This window comes from Diceros bicornis, chromosome 25, assembly GCF_020826845.1.
Source record: "Diceros bicornis minor isolate mBicDic1 chromosome 25, mDicBic1.mat.cur, whole genome shotgun sequence".
NCBI classification, from domain to species: domain Eukaryota; kingdom Metazoa; phylum Chordata; class Mammalia; order Perissodactyla; family Rhinocerotidae; genus Diceros; species Diceros bicornis.
This window is the reverse complement of record NC_080764.1, coordinates 11,672,761-11,696,681: the sequence shown is the minus strand read 5'-3', so window position 1 is coordinate 11,696,681 and position 23,921 is coordinate 11,672,761. Positions and strand designations below refer to the sequence as shown.

General features: G+C 46.0%; 1 protein-coding gene across 2 annotated transcripts in view; it reads right to left on the bottom strand.

Moving 5' to 3' along the window:
- The window catches only part of PLA2G6 (phospholipase A2 group VI), a 58,714-nt gene that overhangs the window by 19,105 nt on the left and 15,688 nt on the right, over positions 1 to 23,921 (bottom strand). For both annotated transcript variants that reach the window (XM_058568373.1, XM_058568372.1), the window contains exons 3-8: positions 11,893 to 12,108; positions 10,650 to 10,833; positions 8,912 to 9,099; positions 6,377 to 6,473; positions 4,939 to 5,121; positions 1,003 to 1,111 (exon numbers count right to left, since the gene is read on the bottom strand). In XM_058568373.1, the coding sequence (XP_058424356.1) occupies positions 1,003 to 1,111; positions 4,939 to 5,121; positions 6,377 to 6,473; positions 8,912 to 9,099; positions 10,650 to 10,833; positions 11,893 to 12,108 (977 nt within the window). The remainder of the gene's footprint in view (positions 1 to 1,002; positions 1,112 to 4,938; positions 5,122 to 6,376; positions 6,474 to 8,911; positions 9,100 to 10,649; positions 10,834 to 11,892; positions 12,109 to 23,921) is intronic.

The window sequence follows — 23,921 nt, the reverse complement described above, 5'->3', positions numbered from 1 at the left end:
TCCCACACACATCCCCTCTCCCATCCACCAGGTGGCCTGGGGCTGTGGGGGAACCGGGGTGCCCCGGGGGCCTGATCCCACCCTGACAGGCGAGCTGACTCTGGTCTGTTACATCCAAAGCAGCTTCCTGGGGCACATACAGCTTCTGGGGCCACGGAGGGCACGGGGGGTCGACTGGGGAACATGGACAGAGGAGGTCGGTGTGGCCCTGCCCGGGTATTTTAGGAACTCTCTCTTCCCCTTCGACTCCAGCCAAGAAAGCAGGACTTCCACCTCCATGTTCAGCAATTCTCAAAACTGCTGAATGCAGAGATCCTTCCAGAGCTCAAAAGGGACTAACCAGCTGGCCACTGGGCACTTACTCCCATCTGACGGATGGGATAACTGACTAGGATGCCCCAGGAAGTAGCGCACACATGCATGCACATGCACACTCGCACGCACTGTCAGGTACACACCGACAACAACTTGCACAACTCCCTGAAGCCCTCCAGAGGGGCTTCCAGAGGGGGCTCCAGGCTTCTGGTGAGGAGGGTCTGCTTTTTCCAGCCCTGAAGCCAAGGCTCACCAAGCGAGCATGCAGTGCATGCAGCGCGCCTGTGTGCACGAGGGCACACACACGTACTTGCAAAGTGCAGTGCATGCATCGACCTGTAGTTGTTCTGGCAAGCGGTCCCATCAGTGAATTCCCAAGAGTGGGGAAGAGGGCTGTTGCTGCTGCCTATCCCCCCGCCCTGGGAGTCCTGGCACGCTGAGGTGGCATGGGGGCCCCACAGAAGAGGACACTGGCTTGGCAAGCCCCTTGGTGGGCTCCACCTACTGGTCAAGGCACCTCTTCTCGGGAAGAGGAAGCTTCCCCTCTCAGCCCCCCAGCCACTCCATGCAGGGAGCAACTGGGGGCAGGTATGGACAGGATGCAGCACCTGATGGCTGGGACTTCTCTCTTCCCCGGTCCCTGCACCCTCTCCCCCCCATTCTGGTCCCAGAGGGCAGAGCACATACGTTTGCTGATCTTGGAGGCTAGTAATGCAGGAGTCTCCCCAAAGTCATTCGGGGTGTCCACCTCTGCCCCAAACACAATGAGGGCCTTGATCAACTCCACGTTGTCTTTCTGTTGAGGATGGAGTAAGGGGAAATACGCCACAGCTCAGGGAAATGAAGGAAAAAGGACCCCTGGCCTCTTCCACTCTACCCATCAATTTGGTGGGCCTCCCATCAGCCGGAAAGACACTGGGACCCTTTTGATCCCCCACCTCATCGATCTGGTATTCCAAAGTCTACAGTATGAAGGTGGCACCCTGACAAACAGGCTTACAAGTATCCCCAGGTGAGGGTTTAATAACTCAGGCAGAAACTGGAAGTGACTGACCCCGGCCCCCAGCCCCGCCAGCTCCTTCTCGAAGGTAGCAATGCATCTATGACCCCTGACCTAGGAGCCATGGGGACACTGAAAGGTCAGCTGCTGACTGCTTTCAGGAGTAGCAGGGAGGGGGTGAGTGAGGAAAGGGAAGGCTGTCTTGCCCACCCAGTCCAGGGTGCCAGTTCTGAGAGGGTGCCCCTGATGGCAGCCTTCAAGTGCGGCTCCCTCCACACAGCACTGTGCTGAACATCTGGAGGCTGGCCAGCGGGGCGGGCATGACTCCCAGGACACACCAACAGTAGTCGCTGGAGGCCTGAGCTCTGGTCTTACCACCTCCCTTTTCTCGGGGCTGGATTCCCTTGCCTGGAGAATGAAGAGATGTGTCTGGAATGGAGTTTTCCCAACAGTTGTTCATGTACCATTGGGATTTATATGGGTACAGCTAGCTACATATGTGCATTTTAATCATTAGTTATGTACTTCGCTTCTGGCTACCTTTTATTTGTGGCACTGGTTTATAGCTTATGGTAGTGATAAAGTCACGCATCGCTTAATGACGGGGACACGTTCTGAGAAATGCATTGCTAGGCAACATTGTCGTTGTGGGAACACCATAAAGTGCACTTACACAAACCTAGATGGTATAGCCTGCTATACACCTAGGCTCTATGGTACTAATGGTTGACCGAAACGTCGTTATGTGGTGCATGACTATATAACATTTCTTCCAAAATAAATTTAAGTAAGTTTAAAAGCAAGCCAACTTAAAGAAATGATTAAGCACATAATGGTAAAAGTGGTTCATGCATGTGTCAAAAACTGTGAAGATGGTGTGCAAGAGACTAAAGCACAGGAAACAATGAACCACACCAGCAGTTCTCAAAGTAAGATCTCAGGACCCCGTGAATGCATGAGACCCTTTAGAGGGTTCATGAGATTAAAACTGTTTTCATAAAAACATTAAGATGTTGTTTGCCCTTTGAACCGCTGGTGTAAAAGCAACAGTGGATAAAACTGCTGGTGCCTTGGGGCTGGCCCGGTGGTGTAGTGGTTCATGCGCTCCGCTTCAGGAGCCTGGGGTTCGGCGGTTCGGATCCCAGGGGCGGACCTACCCATTGCTCATCAAGCCATGCTGTGGCAGCGTCCCACATACAGCAACTAGAAGGATGTACAACTATGACATACAACTATCTACTGGGGCTTTGGGGAGAAAAAAAGGAAAAAAGGATGAAGATTGGCAACAGATGTTAGCTCAGGGCCAATCAATCTTCCTCAAAACAAGCAAACAAAAAAACAAAAAAAAAAACTGCTGGTGCCTTAGCACTAAGCAAGGCAGTGGCACCAAACTAATAGTTGTCATGGTTTTCTTCTCTGCCATGCATTCACAGTACAAAATTAATTAATTAATTAAAAAGCCGGTTTCACTTAAGAATGCCCTTGATGAAACAGTAAGAATTGTTAATTTTATTAAATTTCGACACGTGTGTTCAATGTCATAAGATGGAGAGTATGGATAAAGTCTGTCTGTGGCATACCCAAGCATGATGCTTGTCTTGAGGAAAAGCCCTTGAGTGACTGAGTTGCGAGCAGAACTAGCTGCTTTTTTTCATGGAACACTGTTTTTACTTGAGAGAACAGCTGACAGAAAAAGTATGATTGTTCAGCCTCAGGTATTTAGGAGGCTTTCCCCAAAATGAATGCAGTGAGTTTGTCACTTCAAGCAAAACAACTGGCTGTATTTTGTGCCAATGACAAAATTCCAGCTTTCAAACAAAAACTGGAATTCCAGAAAACTTGTATATGCCATGAGGGGCTTGACAGCTTCCCCAAATTGAAAGACTTTTCCGATGAGATCGGCGGTGATATTTACAAATGTGGGTTTCTGAGACTTATAACGAAATGGGTCAACATTTGGAAGCTATGCACACTCGGTGAACCAATATTTTCCAAGGATGACATGAAATTGTGAATGGGTAGAAGATCCACGCAAAGCGCAAGAGATGCCAATGGATTTTAATGTAACAAGGGGTGAAAAGTTCACAGAGATGGTTTCAGAGTGCCTACTGCTACCAACTTGTCAGAAACTACCCATCGTTGAGTTCCAGTGTAGTATCAAAAAAGAATATCCTCAGTTATCTGAAAAGGTGCAACTACACATCTTTTCCAACTACATATCTACGTGAGGCCAGATTTTCTTCATATTCCTCAACACATATTCAATAACATATTGCAACAGAATAAAAGTCGCTGAAAATAGGAGAATCAATGTCTTCTCTGAAGCCAAGCATTAAAAAAGATTTGCAAAAATCTAAAAAAAGATGCCAACTCTTCTCAGTCGATTATTTTTTGTTTGGGAAAACAAACCTATTTTTCATAAAAATGTTACCCATGCTAGCATGTGATTGGTTTATTATTGTTATTTTTAAATGAATGAATAAATATTTTGAAAATGTCTCACTTTTAATTTCTAATATGGTAAATATAGATAAAATCCATATAAACAAAAACTCTGAGATCCTCAATAATTTTTAAGATATAAAGGGCCCATATAGACCAAAAAGTTTGAGAACTGCTGAACCAGATCATTCTAAGGGCCCATTCAGGGCTAAAAATGTCCATGGTTTTATTTCTAGTTTCCACGTCTTGAGCAGCAGTGTCTCCTCTACGGTTATGACCTTTTTGGTATAAAGCAGGATGTCTTTGCATTTGTCCTAAACCTACTTCTTTTAGAGTCCCAGAGTCTCTCCCATTCTATCCCTCCGAGACTTGTTAAAGAGACCTGTGTACATATGGTATTGCTATAGAATACATACACACACACACCACATATGTGCGTCTGTAACACAGTAACATTCCCTACCCTGCATTTAACATGTTCACACCGCAGCTGTCTCACCAGACTGCAGGGGCTCTAAGGGCAGGAACTGTGCTCCATAATAAACCAACAAACATGACCAACACCTACCCTGGGCTACTGAGACGTGTAAGCAGGCCCTGCCTTCCAGGAGCCACAGTCCACCAGGCAGATAAGAACAATATACAGATGAATGTTTTTCCTGAATAATGGAGGGAAGGAGAACTAACTTCCTCGGGACGCTCAGTCTGTGCCAGGAACTGCGCGTGTTGTTCAGACATTCCTCATACCAAGTGTCTACCATTTACTCCTCTCACTCTGCCAGCTGGGTCCCCACACCCCAATTCTCCAGATGAGGAAATCAAGGCTGACAGAGGTGACCTTAGTGGCCCAAGGACACAGGCAATAGTCAGAGCTGTACTTTCCCCTGTCACACCATGCAAGTGTCAAGTGGCGGGCACGAGAGTGAGAGATACCTAAGCACAAAGGAGACATTATTTTGGGCTGAGAGGGAGACATGGAAGGCTTCCTGAGGGAGGAGGCAGGGTCTGAACCGAGTCTTGGAAGATAAGAAGATTCTGAGCAGCCGAGGAAAGGAAGAGGGCATCATGGAAGAGGAGTGTTGGGCAGGCGTGCTCCAGCCCTGCCGGTCTCCCGGCATCCCCACCACATGGGCAGTAAGCTCAGGCCTGGTGCACGGCAAGACAGGGAGTCTCGGGCTCACCGACATGGCCAGGTGCAGCGGTGTGTTGCCGTGCTCTCCGCGGGCATCAGCGTGGGCCCCGTGGGTCAGCAACACCATGACGCAGTCAAAGCGGTTGCGCATCACAGCCACGTGCAGGGCGGTGTTCCCTGCGGAGCTGGTGCTGTTCACGTCGCAGCCCCGCTTCAGCAGCATGCGGGCCATCTGTGGGAGACAGGTCAGGCCCGAGTCAGCAGGGCACTGGGAGCAGCTGTGACCTGCGGCACCTGACGGCACCTGGGCACGGCCACTTCCTCCCTGAGAGGCCTTCAGGAATTGGGCCCCTGGAAAGCTCTAGCAACAAGAAGAACACAGGTGGCAGGCCCCACTTCCAGGGGTGGCCCTAGACCCTGGCTCCCACTCCATCAGCACCCCAGGAACTAGGGGACAAAAAACCGAAGGTGTGCCGACTGTTTTAAGAAGCTTCTGGGTCCTTTCCTGGAGCTCATAGGATGCCATACCCCCCGCAAGGGTTCCTCTGGGCCCTGTCCCAGAGCTGGCCCACTGCCTGCGGCCCTCCCCGGGACCCTGCAAAGGTGTGACCCTTCCCGGGGTCTGAGCAGCACACACATCCCTGCTCCCCTAGCAGCCCTGGGGAGCCTGGGCCGCGGACAGGAGCCTGGACTTTGGAACCCGACAGGCCCGAGCCCAAAGCTCAGCCCCAGGTCATCACAGTTATTTGAGCCTGGACGGGTCACTGCACCCACTGCACCTCAGTTTTCTCTGCTGTGAAGATGGGAATGCACGTCCCTACCTCACAGAGTGTGGTGACGATGAATGAGGACACATGCCCGAAAGGGCCTGACTAGGGGTCTAGCTCCCGGCATGAAGAGGTGCCCTGCAGAGTCTCCTCCCTCCTGGCCCACCATGCTCACGAACAGGCCATGATCTTTGGGGGCACCCAGTGCACTGCCAAGCCGTGCTTCTTGGAGACGAGAGACCAGAGGCCTCCATCCTCCCAGGGGTGCGGATCGTGGCTCAGGGAAAGGCCTCAGAAGAGACGCTCAGCCGGGCTCTCTGTGGACGCAGCTAGAGCCGCCACTACCACCACCATCACCATCCACCACCTTCTATTTGCGAGTCACTTGACAATTTAGGAAGAGCTTTCTCACACGCTACCTCGCTGACTTCACGACACCTCCAAAGGCAGGCCATAGGACACCCCATTCATACATGAAGAAACCCCCATTCATACATGAAGAGGGGACACCGTCACCGGGCCAGTGAGCAGCAGGGCAACGCCAGGATGCACCTCGACTTGGGCTTATCTGCCTGGGCGGCCACCAGGAGATCAACCCCCCAGTGCCATCCTCAGAGCCCTCTCCGGAACCTCCTTCCCGCAGGCAGCTGAGCAGCCAAGGGCTCTGGGGCCCTGTCCCTGCCCCCTGCCCACCCCCGCTCACCCTCAGACTCCGCCTACCTCTGCATTCTTGGCCCAGTGGAGGGGGCTGGCCCCGTAGCGAGGGTCTTTGCTGTGGATCTGGTTGCTGTCCATGCTGATGATCATTTCAGCACACCTGGGGAGAGGGGAGCCATGGGGCAGTGAGGAAGGTCAGGGGGTGGCCTGGCGCTGGAAGAGGCCAGACTCAGGGCTTCTTCTACTGGTCAGGGAGAGTTTCTGCAAATAAAGTTGCAACAAAACCAACCAGCATGTATACCATGGTATGTCAAGGGTATCCTGAGCCCCTCAAGGCACTGCTCAAGCCTCCTCCTCCAGTAAGCCTTCCCTGATGACTCCAGTCAGCAATGATCACTCTCACTGGTGCTGGCTTTAGAGTCAGACAGGCTTGAGGTCAAGCCCAGCTTCCTCATTGGTGACCTCTGAAAGTGGTTCAGCCCGTCTACAACATGCGGACAGTCATAACAGGCCTGGGTGGAGATTAAAGGAGACGAGATATTTCAGCACCTGGTTCTATGCATGGCACATAGCCTCCCTCCAAGCCCCACCCCTCCACTGCTGGTGTTTCATGCGGTGACCTGCATCCTGCAGGAAGCAGTAGGCAGGGTGGTTAAGAGCGCAGTTGCTTTCCACTCCGAGATATAAAACCAAAGGAACTGAAAGCAGGGGCCCGAACAGATATTTTACGCCCATGTTCACAGCAGCATTATCCACAATAGCCAAAAGGTGGAAACAACCCAAGTGTCCAGTGATGGATGAATGCATAAGCAGAATGTGGTACATGCGTACAATGGAGTATTATTCTGCCTCAAAAAGGAAGGAAATTCTGATACATGCCACGACGCTAATGAACCCTGAAGACATTATGCTACGTGAACCCGGAGTCCCAGGCCCAAACCGGATCTCTGTGAAGGTCAGCAGAGTTGACGCAAACAGCAGAGGGACTCCCAGGTCGGAGCTGGGAGGGAACCACTCTCAGTAACCCAATCACCTGAGATTCTTAGAGTACAGCTGTGCTGGCTAACACACGGTGGTGGCAGAGGGATGTCCCCACTGGGGCCTTGTGACCCTGTGAGGAACGTGGCCATGTACGGCGGTAGTGCACACCCAAGGTTTGAGATGACTTGCGTCAATTTAAGTGCAATGATCCTCTCGTGATCTGAGCTGGCCCCTAGGAGGCCCGGGTGGAGCAGAGAGGGAACATGGCTGAGGATGTCTGAGGACAGAGCAACCTGAGCAATTCCAGGCTGCTAGACAGGAAAGCTTAGGGTGGCTGGAGCCAGCAAGAGTGGGGCCACCATGCCAGCCCTTGGGTATTGATGAGCATCCTCCCATCACTTGTGTCCATTTGGGTCACAACCTGCAATTAGGTAACCTGACTCCTGGGGGTGAGCATGGTGTCGGTACTGTCTCCAACCATTTGGTCAAGTCTTTCTGAAAGTTCTAGTTCATCTTGGCTCTGCTAGGGAGAGTCAAGGAAAGGAGAGTTTGCCCAAGCTTGGACCAGACCTGTGAGGGGATGGCAGTGCCAGGGGGGGCGGCAGCAAGGTGGGTGCAGACCCCAGAGGAAGGAAAACCCTGAGGGAGGGCGACAGTGCCTGCCCCCTCAGCCCCCATGACTGTGGCCCCTCCGTGCTCTCTTCTCACTGCCTGTCTAGCACGCAGCCATGGAAGGTACCAGTGGACTTCTGTGTCTCCTGTCCTGAAGCTGCTCCCATATGCATCTCTGTAAGGCCGACGCTTAGCACAGTGCCTGGGACTGAGGGACCAATTGACTCATTCATTCATTCATTCAAGATGTTGTTCCTACTGGGTAATATTTTGAGATAGTCATCTCTTTTATCCCACCCCCATCCCCCACCACACACACACACACACACACACACTCTCCCCAGGGAGAAGAATTTTCCTGAGACCAGGGTTTTCCAGGTCTGGGGAGAAGGGAAGATATGAGAGAGTGGTCTAGGGCTCCCCAAGACGTGGGCTTGGCACCTGTGTCCCAGCAGTGTCACCAGCCAGGAAGGATGGATGCATCTAGGCAGATGGGGCCCTGGGCCATCTTGCCCAGCATGCCTGGGCTTCGAGTCGGGCACAGAAGCCACAGAGCACTGCAACCGTGAAGGGGTTCAGACCAGGCTGGTGGGCTCGGGTGGAAGAGGACCACGTGGGGTGAGCCCCTCCAAGACCTGAGGTTGCATGAGACTCTAGCACTGGAGCACCACCTGGGGGAGCTGGGCAGGGGGGACTCCGGGGGAGATTAAGATAGTTTTTCTCCAGTTTGATAAAGGGAGGATCATGGTCAGAAATTAAGGTGCATCATAGAACAATTTAAAAAGTTCTATTCTTTGCACAGCAGAGTTTGTGGACCGAGACAAACACCTGCTACACATTGATCAAGCACCTTCTTTGTGCCAGGCCAGCCCTTGGCTCCAGTAGCTGATACACATCTAATGTGGAGCCAGTGGAGGCCACTGCTCACCTCGGCGTGAGGACTGGCCGTGCGAGAGCTGGAGGCCCAGTGGACCGGGCGGGGCGGGGCGGGGCACGAGGTCTTACCCCTTCTGGGAGAACTTCATGGCCGTGTGGATGGGGTAGCCGCCGGGCCCCATGATGTTGCAGCGAGCGTTGCACAGCAGCAGCACACGGACCATCTCCTGCTTCCCCATCTGGCAGGCCAGGTGCAGCGGCGTCTGCCCTTGGTTATTCACCTGGTTCAGGCCGGCCGAGGCATTCTTCCCTAGGAGCTGAGAGCATGACATCAGGGCGGGCTGGAGCATGGCACTCCCCTAACACCAACCAAGGCAGTCTCTCTCCGGGGACTCAGGGGAAAGGGAGGTTTGACTCCACGGGAACACTGATGGGAACTTAAAGGGAAGCAGCAGAGAGAGGAGGCTTTGGAGGAAAAAAAAGAAGCCGACGGTACCAGTGTCGGCTGGGGGGTTGGTGGGCACGACTGTGGCACGTATGAAAAATTTCTGAGTCAAGAAACTTAACAGGAGGTTGTATCCAGGGATGGGTACTGGGGCCTTGGTGGGAGTGATCTTTGCTTTCTATTGTATACTCTTATGTCCTGCTTGAATTTTTTTGCTATGCGCAGGTATTATTTTTTCAATTAAAAAAAATCAGTATTAAAAAGAGAGCACAGAGGCTTTTACTTCCTCACTTGCAGCTGAATGGTGCCTCCATAGGTTAATTACAACCCTTGTGTACCTCTGTGACCAGCTGGGCCTAGTAGCAGGATGGGGACACAGCAGGGAGACCCGATTCAAGGGCCAGCCCCACCACTCACAGCTCTGTGGCCCTCCTCAGGCACATTTCTTAACTTCACTGAACTTCAGTTTCTTGGGCGAGAAGAGGATAGTGACACCCACCCACAGAGGGTATTTTGAGAATTAACTAGAACACATATGACACTCAGTATAGGGCAGGCACAAGAGCAGCGTGCAGCAAATGGCAGCCACAGGTGTAGGTGACTCTTGATGAGAGAGCATGCACATGCCCCTTGCACCGATGCCAGCTCTGCGTGGGACTGTGCTGGGCACATGTGGGCTCTGAGTAAGCGTGGAGTTCAACAGTGGGAGTAGAATTCCCTTCCCTGAGAGCACGAACCATAGACATGAATCCATATTTTCTGCAATAATGTAGTTCCATTCTGATGCCAAGGCAGAAAGAAGGATATAGCCTTTAGAAAAATCTAATTCTAGGCAATAAAATATTGTCCAGTGTTCTGTCTTTTCTTTCTAATATATAAAGCAGGCTTTAATAACACCACTTGATATACTCGCTCACAATCTTTATTTTTATTTTTCTGCCCAGCTAATCAAAAATTTCACAGAAGGAGGGCCTCTGGTGTAAATGTCTACCAGAGCCAGATTGAGTTTTGTTTTGTCTGCTTTGAGTTCCTGTAAAAAGTTAAGCTCAGGGCCCACTGGACCACAAGCAGCTCCAGGCAGGGGCTGAAATGAATTCACCCGGCCCAGGTCCTGCTCACAGCAGGTGCTGGGGAAATCAGAACTAAATGGATTGACTGGACTGGGCCTTGAGTTTAGTTTGCTGTGTTGGAGGACTTTCCCAGGGTTGTCAGAGCAAAGCAGCCAAGGATGTGTCCCCTTGACAGGTGTGGGGAGGGAAGAGTGGGGTGGGGAGTGCACCCTCCATGACAGAGCTCAGGCCTCAAGGACCAAGGGGGGATAGTGAGAGGCCCGAGTGACACCTGAGGCCAAGGGCCCAAAGACAGCTGCAGGCACAGTGAGGCGTCCCCAGCACCGGTCACCCTGCCCCCACCCCTGCTCACCTGCAGCACCTGGGAACTGTCACCCTGGACAGCATAATGGAAGGCCGTCTCTCCGTTGTTGTCGGTGACGTCCATCTGGGCGTGGCAGTACTGCACCAGCTCCACCAGGATCTCCCCGTCGCCCTTGCGGCAGGCCAGGTGCAGGGGGGTGCAGCCCCCCTCATTCTCTGTACTATTGGCGCAGCTGCGGGGGAGGGCCAGGGAGGTGAGTGGGCATGACACCAGGTGGGCGAGGCTCTGAGAAACCCCAGTGCAGCAGAAGGAAGGGGGCCGGGAGCTCAAGAGCACTCACGCCATGCTTGAGCTGGCAGGTTCAAACCTAGGGCTGAGTCACAGTTTATTTGTATCTGATGTGATTTTTATCTGTTTTTAGTTTAGTTTGTACACCTGTATGAGAGATGTGCCCCAGGGCCAGACCAGCCTGTGGGTGTGGGCAGTGAGGTGGCATAGAAAGGACCGCAGAAGGCAGAAATCTCACCAACCTTGGGCAATTCACTTATCCTTTCTAGGCTTTGATATCCTTATCCACAAAAAAATAAAAATACCTGCTGTGTCTGCCCCATGAAATGGATAGAACTGTTGTGAGATTAAACACCACGATGTCCAAGAATATGCCTGCAAACTGTAAAGGGCAGTGAATACTTTTGAGCTCTGGGCCCGGGAGCTGCACTGAGCTTTCTGGGGCAGAAAACCAGAGGTGTGGCCACCTCCGGCCAAGATGGCAGGCTGGAGTCCTGCGCCAACACAGCGCCCGCACCAGGGGGCAGCCACTGACACAAGTGTTGGCTGACGGATGCATGAACGTAAGTGTTCCAGCTTCCAGAAGGGCGACCAGATCTTTGGAAGGCGACACCAGGGATCTGAAGCCTTTTCAGCCCTCTCCAATTGAGTGGCCTTGCACAGGTCACATGACCTCTCACTGGGATGATGATACTTCCTGGGGGTGTTGGGAGGATTTAAGTTCATGGCAGATATAAAACAGCTGCCATGGGCCTGGCACCTGGTAGGCACTCCAGAAATGTTACATTTCTCCTCCTGACTTTAGTCAGCATCCGTCTGCTCTAACCTAGAGGCAATGCTGTCCCTTCTTGAGTCAAACTTTCTGGGCAACCTCTGACTTTACAGAGGGGAACTAAGGCAGGACCAAGAGACTCCCCATGGCCCCACCCATCCACACACACAGGTGCACACACTGTCCCAGTAGTCTTGTCCTTCTGCCCCACCTGGCAGACCCCCCGCCCACCTGATGATGCGGCTGTGATGGAAGCACTCTCGGATCCCCAACTCCACCGCCAGGTGGGCCACCGACCAGCTGGGGTGGCTGCGGATGAGGTCGGTCAGCTGCTGCAGGACCTCGATGTGCAGGACGTGGGTGGAGCTCTCATAGAAGGGCGGCAACTGGGAAGAAAACTGCTGGAAGTTCACCAGGGCATCGGCCTCCGCCTCCAGCTGGAAGAGCCTGCGGAGCCAGGACAGAGGAGGAAGATGTGGAAATGAGCCAAGCGGGACCGTCGGCCCACACCCCTGCTGGAATCAGAAGCCTTGGTCCCCACAAATGGGTCACTGCCTGCCTCTGGCTGTGGACTGACCACTCTGGCCAGACTCACTTCCCCCACCTCCACCTGCCCCTCACACACATACACACATCTAAATGGAGCTGGGACTTGCTTTTTATTTGAAAAGATTTTTTCTTTCTTTCTTTTTTTAATATCACCATGTGATGCCTTCATATTTTATTTTCCCAAAGCCCTGTCACATACCCACTTGTAATATGACTGCCACGTCTTAAGTCCCTGGCGCCTCACACATAGTAGGAAGTAAATAAGTGTTGTTTAACCTAAATGCCCAGCAATAGAATATTATATAAATTGTGGTACATCTAGGTGGTGCAATACTATGCAGCCGTTAAAATGAGATGTTAAAAAGCACGGAAATTTTTATTTTGTAATGGTAAGTAAGAAAAGCAGGATACAAATTTTGTATGATACAATGTGATCTAAATTGCATAAAAAAAAGATTGCAAGGAAATATGTAAAAATGTGGATGGTAGTATAATAATTTAAATGTTCTTTACCCATTTCTGTAATTTCTAAATTTTCTACAATGCATCTATATAATTTTTATAATCAGAAAAAAAAGTTCTGTTCATTTTTAAAGAGTTGTGTTTGAGTCCAAGGTCTGCTATTAAGTTTCTTTGTGACCTTGGAAAAACTCTTTCCCTCTCTGACTCCTATTTGAAACATGAGACTAATTGGACCTGTCCCACCTAACTCATAGAGGTGCTGTGAGGATCAGATGAGATAGTGATGTGTAAGCACTTTAAAAACTGTAATAATTACATGTTAATGATGGTTACTTGAAGTTCTGTCCAGGGCTTTCCACATACCTGAAGGTTTTGTCCTATCCAGCTCTAAAGCCCAGCGGCCAGCCAGGGTCTAGTGGAGGTAGCGCCCAGAAAGCGTCAGCTCCACAGGGCCAGCCTGTTCTTACCCAGGGTGCAAGTGCTCAGCAAATACCTACTGATCACCTGAGCTGTGCCTGACACTGTTCTAAATGGAGGGGTGAATTCATGAACAACACAGACAACAGACCCTGCCCTCCTGGAACCTACGTTCTTATAGTGGAGATTGACAAGATAACTAAGGTAAAAATCAAATTAGGAAGTACATTAAATAGACTACCAGGGACTAAGTGCTATAGAAAAACAGAGGGAGCAAAAGAGGATACGGAAGGGCCCTTCCTCATTCTCCTTGGCTGGTTTTTGCTTCATCTCACCAGCCTCTTAACATGGACGTGCTCCGTATTAAATGCTGCTGCTGTGTCCAATATAACGACAACTAGAAGCTGATCACTGGATGTGGCACCCCTGAGGCATGAGTGATCTTGACAAGAGCACTTTTGTTGGCATGGTGGGAACCAAAGCCTGATCAGAATGGGTTTAAGAAAGAATGGGACGTGAGGAATTGGAGGCAGCAAGTATAAATGATATTTTTGAGGAGTTTTGTCGTAGAGGGGAGCAAATAAAGACAGCTAATGCAGAAAGTGCAATCAGGCATTTGAATGCTGATGGGAATAATCCAAAAGAAAACGGGATCTCTCTGAGGACTTCCACTTACGTTAATGGCAGACTAGGTAATGGGAACCAGAATGTGAGCTGGGGACAACCAGAAATGCTGGACAAAATATAAAAAGCATCTGTTTGAGGCACTGGATACCTAATCAGAGAGTGACAAAGTGCCAGGCTGGAAGGAATTATGGAAACCCAGGGACTGAGCCCAGTTTAGGGCTGCTGTTACTTGAGAGGCTGGAGGGACACACAGTAGCATTAACAACCTCACAGGCTCAGAGGACAGGGATTGGAGGCCAGGGGTCTGAAAGGGGAGAGCCCTGGTGACCACCTCTTACTCTGGGTTGGGATCCTAAAGGACTACACCCCAGGAGTAAGGGTGAGTGACAAGTAGACAGACCCTCAGAGGGACTGCAGCTCAGCCTCAAATAATTTCAGTTCCAGAAACTGGACTGAGATATCCTCATTGAAAGTGTTTCCAGGTTCCCAGGAGAAGCAAATATAAAGGAAACACCGAGCTAGACTTCAAATTATTTCTACAAGCATGTTTGCAAATCCGAGGTCAAGCACATAATCAAAACTCACCAGGCACACAAGGAGGTAAGACCATATGAAAGAAAATTAACAGAAACAACATACAACAGAAACAGATCCACAAGTGGGGGGATGCAAATAGTGAAGTTATCTGATAGAAACTTCAACTGTGATAATACTCAAGAGGATAAAGTAGAAGATTTAGAATTTTGGTGAAGAACTTTAAACTACAAAAAAAAGAAGCAAATGGAAGTTACAGAATTAAACAATACAATTGCCACAATTAGGAACTCAACAGCTAGGTATAATAGCAGATTGGATAATGCTGAAGAGAAAACTAGCAAACAGGAAGACAGGTCTGAAAAGAGTAAACCGAAGAAAGCATGGAGAGACAAAAGGATGGAAAGTAGAGGAAAGCAGATAAGAGACGTGGGACACATAATGAAAAGATGTAACATACATATAGGTGGAGCCACAAAAACAGAGCAGGAGAAGAACTGGACAGAAGCCACATTTGAAGAGTTAATTTCTGTGAACTTTCCAAAATTGATGAAAAACATTATTCTACTGATTTAAAATACCTATGAGCCCTCCCCTACAAAAGAAAAATAAACAGAAATCCAAACTTAGAGACCTTGTGGAGGTTTTAAAACATGGTCCTCAAATTCTCTGACATGCCTCCCACTGAGCAGTGGGAATCGGTCTCTTTATCCTATAATCTGGCTCTGTAACTGCTTTACCAATGGAATATGGCAAAAGTGATGCTACCCTAGTTTCTGGACCAAGGCCTTAAGAGACTGGAAGCTTCTACCTCTCTTTTCCTGGGACCCACCACCACGCCACAGGGAACCTGAGGCGAGCCACAGAGATGACTCTTGGCCCCATATGAACAGCCAACAGCCAGCACCAACTTGCCAGTTGTGAGGGAGTCATCTTAGAAGTGGATCCTGCAGACAAGCCACACTAGCTGATGCCATGTAGGACAGGATTGAGGCTTTCCTACTAAGCTCTGCTCAAATTACAGATTTGTGGGCTAAATAACTGGTGCTGTTTTAAGCCACTAAGTTTTGGGGTAGTTTGTTATACAGCAATAACTGAGAATGACACTTACTGGTCAACATATTATAACACAGCAATAATTGACCCATGTGCCACGTCACACCTGCTGAAAACAAAATGCAAAGAGAAAATATTAAAAATAGTAAGGAAAAAAGGCTATCTTCAAAGGGCAACCATTAGACTGATAGTTGGCTTCTCAACAATGGAAGCCAGTGATTTCCAGAGATAATGGACTGATATCCTTAAAGAGCAAAAAGGAAATAAATGCCGGTGAGAATTCTACGCCCAGCATACTTCCCTTCAAGTATGAAGTTGAAATTAAAACATTTCATTAGTCACACAAACAAAAAAAAGGGAGAGAAAGAGAGAGAGAGAGACTTTGTTATTAGCAGACCTAACAAAAAGAAATATAAAACGATTTTTTCAGGTAGAAGGAACCTGATCCCAGATGGATGTCCAAAGATGTAGGGAAAAAATGAAGCACCATGAAAATGGTCAAAATGTGGGTGAATCTAAATAAATATTGACAGTATAATGCCTTATTGGGCTTAAAATAAAAGTATTATTAAAAAACAACACATGGCGTAGAAGCCTGGGGGGATAAACGAAGTTAAAGGGTTCTAAGACTGTTTCATTGTCCTGGAAGAGACTAAAGTACCAATTATACTTCAGCAAGGCCAAGGATGTGTGTTACAATCTCTAGGGTTGTATCAAGAACTGGGAAGGGTTTCAGATTTTACCCTACTTGCAAACTAACAAGTTGGCCTGACACAGTTCCCTGGATGCTGGCAGAAGACACAAGATTCCTGGATCAAAGACAAAGGGCAATTTATTACTCACAGCAATAGCAGTAGCCAGAGTATCAGCATTTGTGCCAATTCCCCAGGATCCAGTTCCCACAGGGTGACATAAAGAGGGTCAGGTGACACCTGCTCATGTTGCATTAAAAGAGAGAAACTCTGAGGGTAGGGAACTTGAATCTTCTATAATTGTCAATAAGCAAATTTGTCTAAGCTTTGCTCTGGAGGAAGATATTATCTTTATTACATAGGACAGTAAGCAAACCTGCCCTTTGCTCTGGAGGGAGACCTAGCTCTATCTTCCAAGGCTGTATATTATACAAACATCCTTGTAAAGATAGCCTGGAACAAAGGTAGTCAGTGTCTCTGCTCACAAGATGTACAGAAACATGCGAGACCCATGGAGAACTGTATCCCAACAGTTATCACCAAAAGATAACAGTAGATATATAACTTCCAAGCTAATAGAGAGGGGAAAAAAATGGAATGATAAGAAAACCCCCAATAACGAATTGCAAAAGCATGCTAAGTGAAAAAAAAAGTCAGACTCATAAGACTAAATGTTGTATAATTAAAAGGCAAAACTACAGTGATAGAAAGCAGATCAGAGTTTGCCAGGGGCTGTGGTGGGTGCAGAGGACTTACTGCAAAGGAGCACGGAGGAAATCTTCCAGATAACAGAAATGTTCCACATCTTGATTGTGGTGATGGTCACATCAAGGTGACAAATGGTCACACACCATTTGGTGTGTACTTTTACCAAAACTCATGGAACGGTACACTTGGTAAGTTTTTTTGTTGTAAACTGCATCTCAATAAAGCTAACTAAAGCAAAACAAAGAATAAAAATAAATGCAAAAGAAGACAAGAAAGAAAGGAATAAAGAAAATAAAATTAGGTGCAACCAAAAAAAAAGAAAGCAAACAGTAAGATGGTAGATTTAAACCCAAATATATCAGCATTACATTAAATATAAACAGACTAAATGTTCCAAATAAATATAAGGAATAACAGGACAATAGAAGAAAAAGACAACTATATACTCTTTACAAGAGTAAAGATATAAGGAAATATATTATACAAATAATAGCCAAAAGAAAGTTGGCGAAGCTATATTAACATTAGACAAAGCAGAATTTAGAGCAAAAAACATTACCAGAAAAAAAAGGGACAATTCATAAATATAAGTTTCAATTCACTAGGAAAATATGACAATTATAAATTAATATGCACCTAATAATAAAGATCCAAAATTAAAAAAATCAAATGACAGAATTAAGAGAACTAGACAAATCCACAATCACACGGAGATATTTTAATATTTTCTATTAGTTACTTATACAACAATCAGACTGGAAAAAAAAAACTCTACTGGATATAGAATAATTAGTAAATTTGACCTAACAGACATATACAAAACACTATTCCCACCAACTACAGAATACATTCTTTTCAAGCACACACATACGAAGTTATACATCTTGGACCTGTGTTGGCCCGTAAAGCGAATCTGAACAAATTTCAAAGACCTGAAAATATTTAGACTATGTTCTCTGACCACAATGCAATTAATTTAGGAATCAATAACAAAAAGATAATTAAAAATTTTCCATATGTTTGAAAATTAACCAAGATACATATGGGGGCCGGCCCAGTGGCATAGCAGTTAAGTTCACACGTTCTCCTTTGGTGGCCCAGGGTTTACCGGTTTGGATCCTGGGCGAGGACCTACTCACCGGTCATCAAACCATGGTGAGGCAGCATCCCATATAAAGAGAAGGACCTACAACTGGGATATAGAACTATGTAGTAGGGCTTTGGGGAGGAAAAAGAAAAAAAGGAAGATTGGCAACAGATGTTAGCTCAGGGCCAATCTTCCTCAAAACAAAACAAAAAAAGATACATATAAATTATCTATAATTCAAACAAGAAGTCATGGTGAAATTTAGGAAATATCTTGACTCAATGGCAATGCAAATATTACATATCAAACTTGCAGGATGCACCTCCACTTCTGGCTATGAGAGAAGAGTTTGTATCAGACTAGCATTCCAGTTGAAAACAAATATAAAGGCAGGATTAAATTCAAACAACTATTGAAGGCACTGGAGAGAACCCAAGGCAGGCAAGGCATACAGGGCCAAGATTTTAGAGAGAAGGGAAGCACACAAGATAAGCCCCACATTTTTACTCAAGCGCTTTGGGATCCGTGGTGCAAGACGTAAAGGCCAAGTGTAAAACTACAGCCTCGCCTCCAGCATTCCTACAAGGCTGGGCAGAGAGAGGCTGGCATTCAGAGTTTCCAAGACGGCCAGAACGTGAGGAAATCACCGAGAAGTGAGCCCAAAATTCTGCATGCAATTTTCCCTCATAAGCTATGCAAAGCAAGACGTCAAGAAACCAAATAGAAAATAGCAGCAGCCAGGGCTGGCCCAGTGGCATAGCGGTTAAGTTCACGCTCTCTGCTTCGGCAGCCCGGGGTTTGCCACTTCCAATCCTGGGTGTGGACCTATGCACCGCTCATCAAGCCATGCTGAGGTGGTGTCCCACACAGAGCAACTAGAAGGAAGTACAACTATGAATACAAGTATCTACTGGGGCTTTGAGAAGAAAAAAAATGAAAAAACGAGGAAGACTGGCAACAGATTGTTAGCTCAGGGCCACTCCTGCTCAAAAAAAAAAAACCAATTAAAAAAAAAAAAAGAAAATAGCAGCAGGGAGATTACAGAGCTGAGTAGAAATTTTGGCAGTTTTTCAGTACTTGGGAAATAGAGATTAGAGTTCAAGGTCCACCAAGGTAGCAGGACCCTGGTAAAGCCTAGGCCTTCAGCTGAGATTTAAGAACTTCTACCCCCGAAGAGTAAAGATTATGACGGAGGAGTGAGGGCAAACTCAAGACCGACCAATCTTCACAAAGCCTGAAATGTAGCCTTAACTAAATATTTTGAAGGAAGATAACACCATCCATAACCTCAATAATTTTTTATACATAATATCCAGCATGCAAACAAAAATTACCAGGCATGCCAAAATGACCAAAGAGGTCCAAGAGGAAAAAATAGACAATAGAAACAGAAACCACAGGTGATCCAGATATTTGAGTCAAAAAATACAGACTTTTAAAAAATCTGATTGACAGATTCAAGAAAATAAAAGATGAAATCTATAAAAAAGAATGAACTGAACATTCTAGAACTGGGAAATACAATAACTGAAATTAAGAATTCAACAGATGGGATAGGGGGCCGCCTCGGAAGCACAAGCGGTTAAGTGTGCACGCTCTGCTGCAGCGGCCCAGGGTTCACCGGTTCTGATCCCAGGCGTGCACCGATGCACCACTTGTTAGGCCATGCTGTGGCGGCGTCCCATATAAAGTAGAGGAAGATGGGCATGGACGTTAGCCCAGGGCCAGTCTTCCTCAGCAAAAAAGAGGAGGATTGGCATTGGATGTCAGCTCAGGGCTGGTCTTCCCCACACACACACACACACACACACACACACAAAAAGAATTCAACAGATGGGTTAATAGCAGACTAGACAAAGCAGAAAAGATTAGGGAAATAGATTGGCAAAAAATATCCCAACCAAAGCTAAAAGAGAAAAAGGAAGGATAATGCATTAAAACAGATTAGGAGACATATGGGAAATGGTATAAAGGGCTTTTTTTAACATAATGTAACTGGAATTCCAGAAGGAGAGGAGAGGTAGAATAGAACAGAAGCAATAAAATTACTGATTGATAATATAAGAGGACTGACAGTTGACTGCTGACAGAAACAATGGAAGTGAGAAGAAAATGAAACTGTATCTTTAAAAAGATAAAAGAAAATAACTATCAGCCTAAAATTCTATTCAATGAAATTGTATTTCAAAAATAAAGGTAAAATACAGTAATTTTCAGACAAACAAAAACAGTGAGTTAACTGTCAGTAGATTTGCACTAAGAGTTACTAAAGCGAGTTCCCTCAGCAGAAAGAAAACTATCTCAGATGGAAGCATGATAATGCAGGAAAAGAATAAAGCACAATGGAAAGGGCAAATACGTGGGCAAATCTAAATTGGCTGCTATAACCAACAATAATGTTTGGGGGATAGGCAGATAGATATAGATATAGATATTTACATACATATTCAATTAAAATACATCACAATATCACAAAAGGCAAGAGAGGGATGAATGGAATTGAAGTGATCAAAGGTTTTTGCATTGTCAGGGAAGTGGCAGAAGTACCAATTTAAAGTAGGCTGTAACAAGTCAAGGATGCATACTGCAATCTTTATGCATCCCAGTAGTCTTTAACTACTAAAACATTAATAAAACAGCTAATGGACAGAGGAAACGCCCCCCTCCCAAAAAAATACCACCAAAAACTTGATCAACCCAAAAGAAAGCAAAAAATGAGAAAAAAGGGAACAACAACCTATGGGATAAACCGAAAACAAAGAGCAAGATGGTAGATTTTAACACAAATATACAAGTAATTACGTTAAATGTAAATGGACTAATTACTCCAATGAAAAGACAAAGATTGACAGACTAGATATCAATCTTAAATAATTTTCAGAAAATAGGAGAAGGAATACTTCTTAACTCTTTTTATTAGGCCACCATAAAGCTGACACCAAAACCTGACAAGAATAGGTTTTTCTTTTTTTGAGGAAGATTAGCCCTGAGCTAACATCCATTGCCAATTCTCCTCTTTTTTGCTGAGGAAGATTGGCCCTGAGCTAACATCCATGCCCATCTTCCTCTACTTTATATGGGATGCCGCCACAGCATGGTTTGATAAGCGGTGCGCAGGTCCGCACCTGGGATCCGAACCTGCAAATCCCGGGCTGCCAAAGCAGAGCACGTGAACTTAACTGCTACGACACCAGGCCAGCCCCAAGAATAGTTTTTAAGAAGAAAATTACAGGACGACATCTCTCATAAACATAGATACAAAAAATCTTAAACAAATACTTGATTTAATCTGGCAATATACACAAATGATACTCCATCATGACAAGGAGAGATTTATTCCAGGAATATATGGCTGCTTTAACATTTGAAAATCAACCCATCAATCAAGTAATATAATTCACCTAACTGACAAAATAAAGGAAAAACTAAGAAGCTAATAGACGAAAAACCTCAATGGTTGCAGTATAAGCATTTGATAACATACAACATGCATTCATGAATTTTTTAAAAAACAAAGCTCTTAAAAAACTGAAAATAAAAGGGAACTTCCTTAATATAATAGAGGGTATCTACAAAAAACCTAGGATAAACATCATACTTAATGGTAAGATGTTGAAGCTTGCCCCTTTGAGATCAGGAAGAAGATAAGGATGCTTGCTTCACCATTTTACTGGTCATCTTTGCCAGTGCAGTATGACAAAAAAATAAAAAGTATACAGATTGGAAAGGAAGAAATAAAACTGTCACTATTGATAGACGATATGATTGTGTTCTTAGAAAATCCAAAAAATTCTACAGATAATTTATTAGAACTAATAAATGAGTTTAGCAAGGTTGCCGAATACAACGTGAATATACAAAAATCAACTGCATGGCTATATACAGCAACAAACAGCAAATTAAATTTTAACAAATATCATTTATTAAATAATTAAATTAAATGCAATAACATCAAAAAATTTCAAACACTAGGAATAAATCTAACAAAATACGTCTAAAACTTCTGTGCAGAAAACCACAAAGCATTATCGAGAGAAATTAAAGAAAACCTAAAAAAATGGGACGACATTCTAGGTTCATAGATTGAAAGGCTAAATAATACAAACTTGTCAATTTTCACCAAAGTGAATCAATGCAATCACAATCAAAATCTCAAGACCAAAGGTTTAATTTTTTGTTGGCTTGCTTGCTTGCTTGTTTTGTGTGTGGAACTTTTTTCTGGTAAAAATGCAAAGAGCTAAGAATAGCCAAACTAATCTTGAAGAACAAGGTGCAGAACTTGTTCTACCAGATATCAAGATCTACTATAAAGTTACAGAAATTAAGACAGCACGGTATCGGTGCAAGAAAAGAAAAATAGAACAGTGACTAGAAACGAATCTATTCATAGAGGGACACCTGATTTATGACCAGTGTGGCATTCTAGAGCAGTGGAAAAAAACGATCTTCAGTAAAAGGGCCTAGAAAATTGGATCTCCAGATGGAAAAAAAGAAAAGAAACCTGAGCCCTATTTCACACTGTACATTAAAAAAATCAATTCCAAGTAGATTATCAATCTAGTTATAAAAGGCAAAATAATAAAGCATCTAGAAGATAATATAGAAAAATAGCCTCACGACCTCATGGCAGAAAAGGGACTTTCTTAAATAGTAGACAAAAACACACTACAAAGGAGATGAAAAAATTTGACTTCACTAAGACTTAGAACTGTTGTTTATCAATAGATATCATTAAGAAAGTAAAAGGCAAATCACTGCCTGGGTGACCACAACGCACATAACCAACCAAAGGTGTGTATTTGGAATACAGATGCACAAAACAACCCTCTTAAAACTCTATAAGAAAAAGAACTTTATTTTTATAATGGTCAGAGAACCAAGCATTCATTCACTGAAGAGGATAGCCAAATGGTTAATCAACTTACCAAAAGGTGCTGAACTTCACAGGCAAACGCAAATTAGAGCCACAATAACATACCACCACAAACCCAACAGAATGACAAAATTTCTTAAAACTGGCAACACCAAGTACCAGAGGATGCGAAGTAACAAGAAATCTCATTTGTTGCCAGTAGGACAACAGACAGACAAAGGACAGGTATGGCCTGACTCAGCAATTCTACTCCTAGACAGATGCCTAAGAGAAATGCAGGCATATGCGCACCATGAAAACTAGAAACAACCCAAATTCCCATCAACACTGGAATGAATAAATAAAATTGCGATATAGTTACACAATGCAGTTCCACTGCATTGAAAATGACTGACACAGCTGCATGCAGAAACGTATATAAATCTCACACACAAAATAATGAGCAAAGAAGCCAGACACAAAAGCAATTACCGTAAAAGTCAGGTTAATGGTTACCTTTCTTTGGGGGAAACCGGGGAAAGGAGGGCTTCCGGGGTGCCACAGGTTCCTATTTCTTGACATGCATGGTAGTTACAGAGGTATTCATGATAAAGCATTAAGCTGTACTTTTCCGTGTGGGTGTTATATTTCACTATTTCTAAAAAGTTTAGAGACTAGGAGGACAGGAATTGAAGACAGCTGAACAGAGGCAGTGCCTGAGCGTCAAGTGGAGGCAAGAAACAGATCATTTTTAAACAGAAAAAACCCCAGCACATTTGTACAGGAATGGAAAATATCTAGTAAAGAGGGGAAATTATGTAGGAGAGAGGAAAGAGTTGCTGAAATGATGTCCTGAAGTGGCTGAGAGGGGATGGTGACCTTGAGGGGGCCGGCCTCAGCAACTCACGTCGTGGTTTGAAAATGAGACCAGTCGGCACGGAGGCATGTTCCTCCAGCCATGGTGGAGAACTGGAATTAACTAGTGTCAGGGTTTCACCAAGCAAATAGGATGAAGAGAGAGAGCGACAGGAGAGCAGAGAGTGTGTGCAAGGGTGTGACTGTATCGATGGGTCATGGTGTTTACGCTGGGTAAGAAGTGAAGTCCATGAAAGGGATGGGGATTGGAAAGGTGGTAGGGTCAGTCCCGTCTGCAGGGGTAGAGGGACCTGGCACTCAGAGGACTAGTGAGAAGGAGCTGGAGAGACAGGAGATCTGAGGATGAGAGGAGCATCCAGGGTCGCAGGTGCCTGCCACCAGGAGAGAGAGCGGGTGGCAT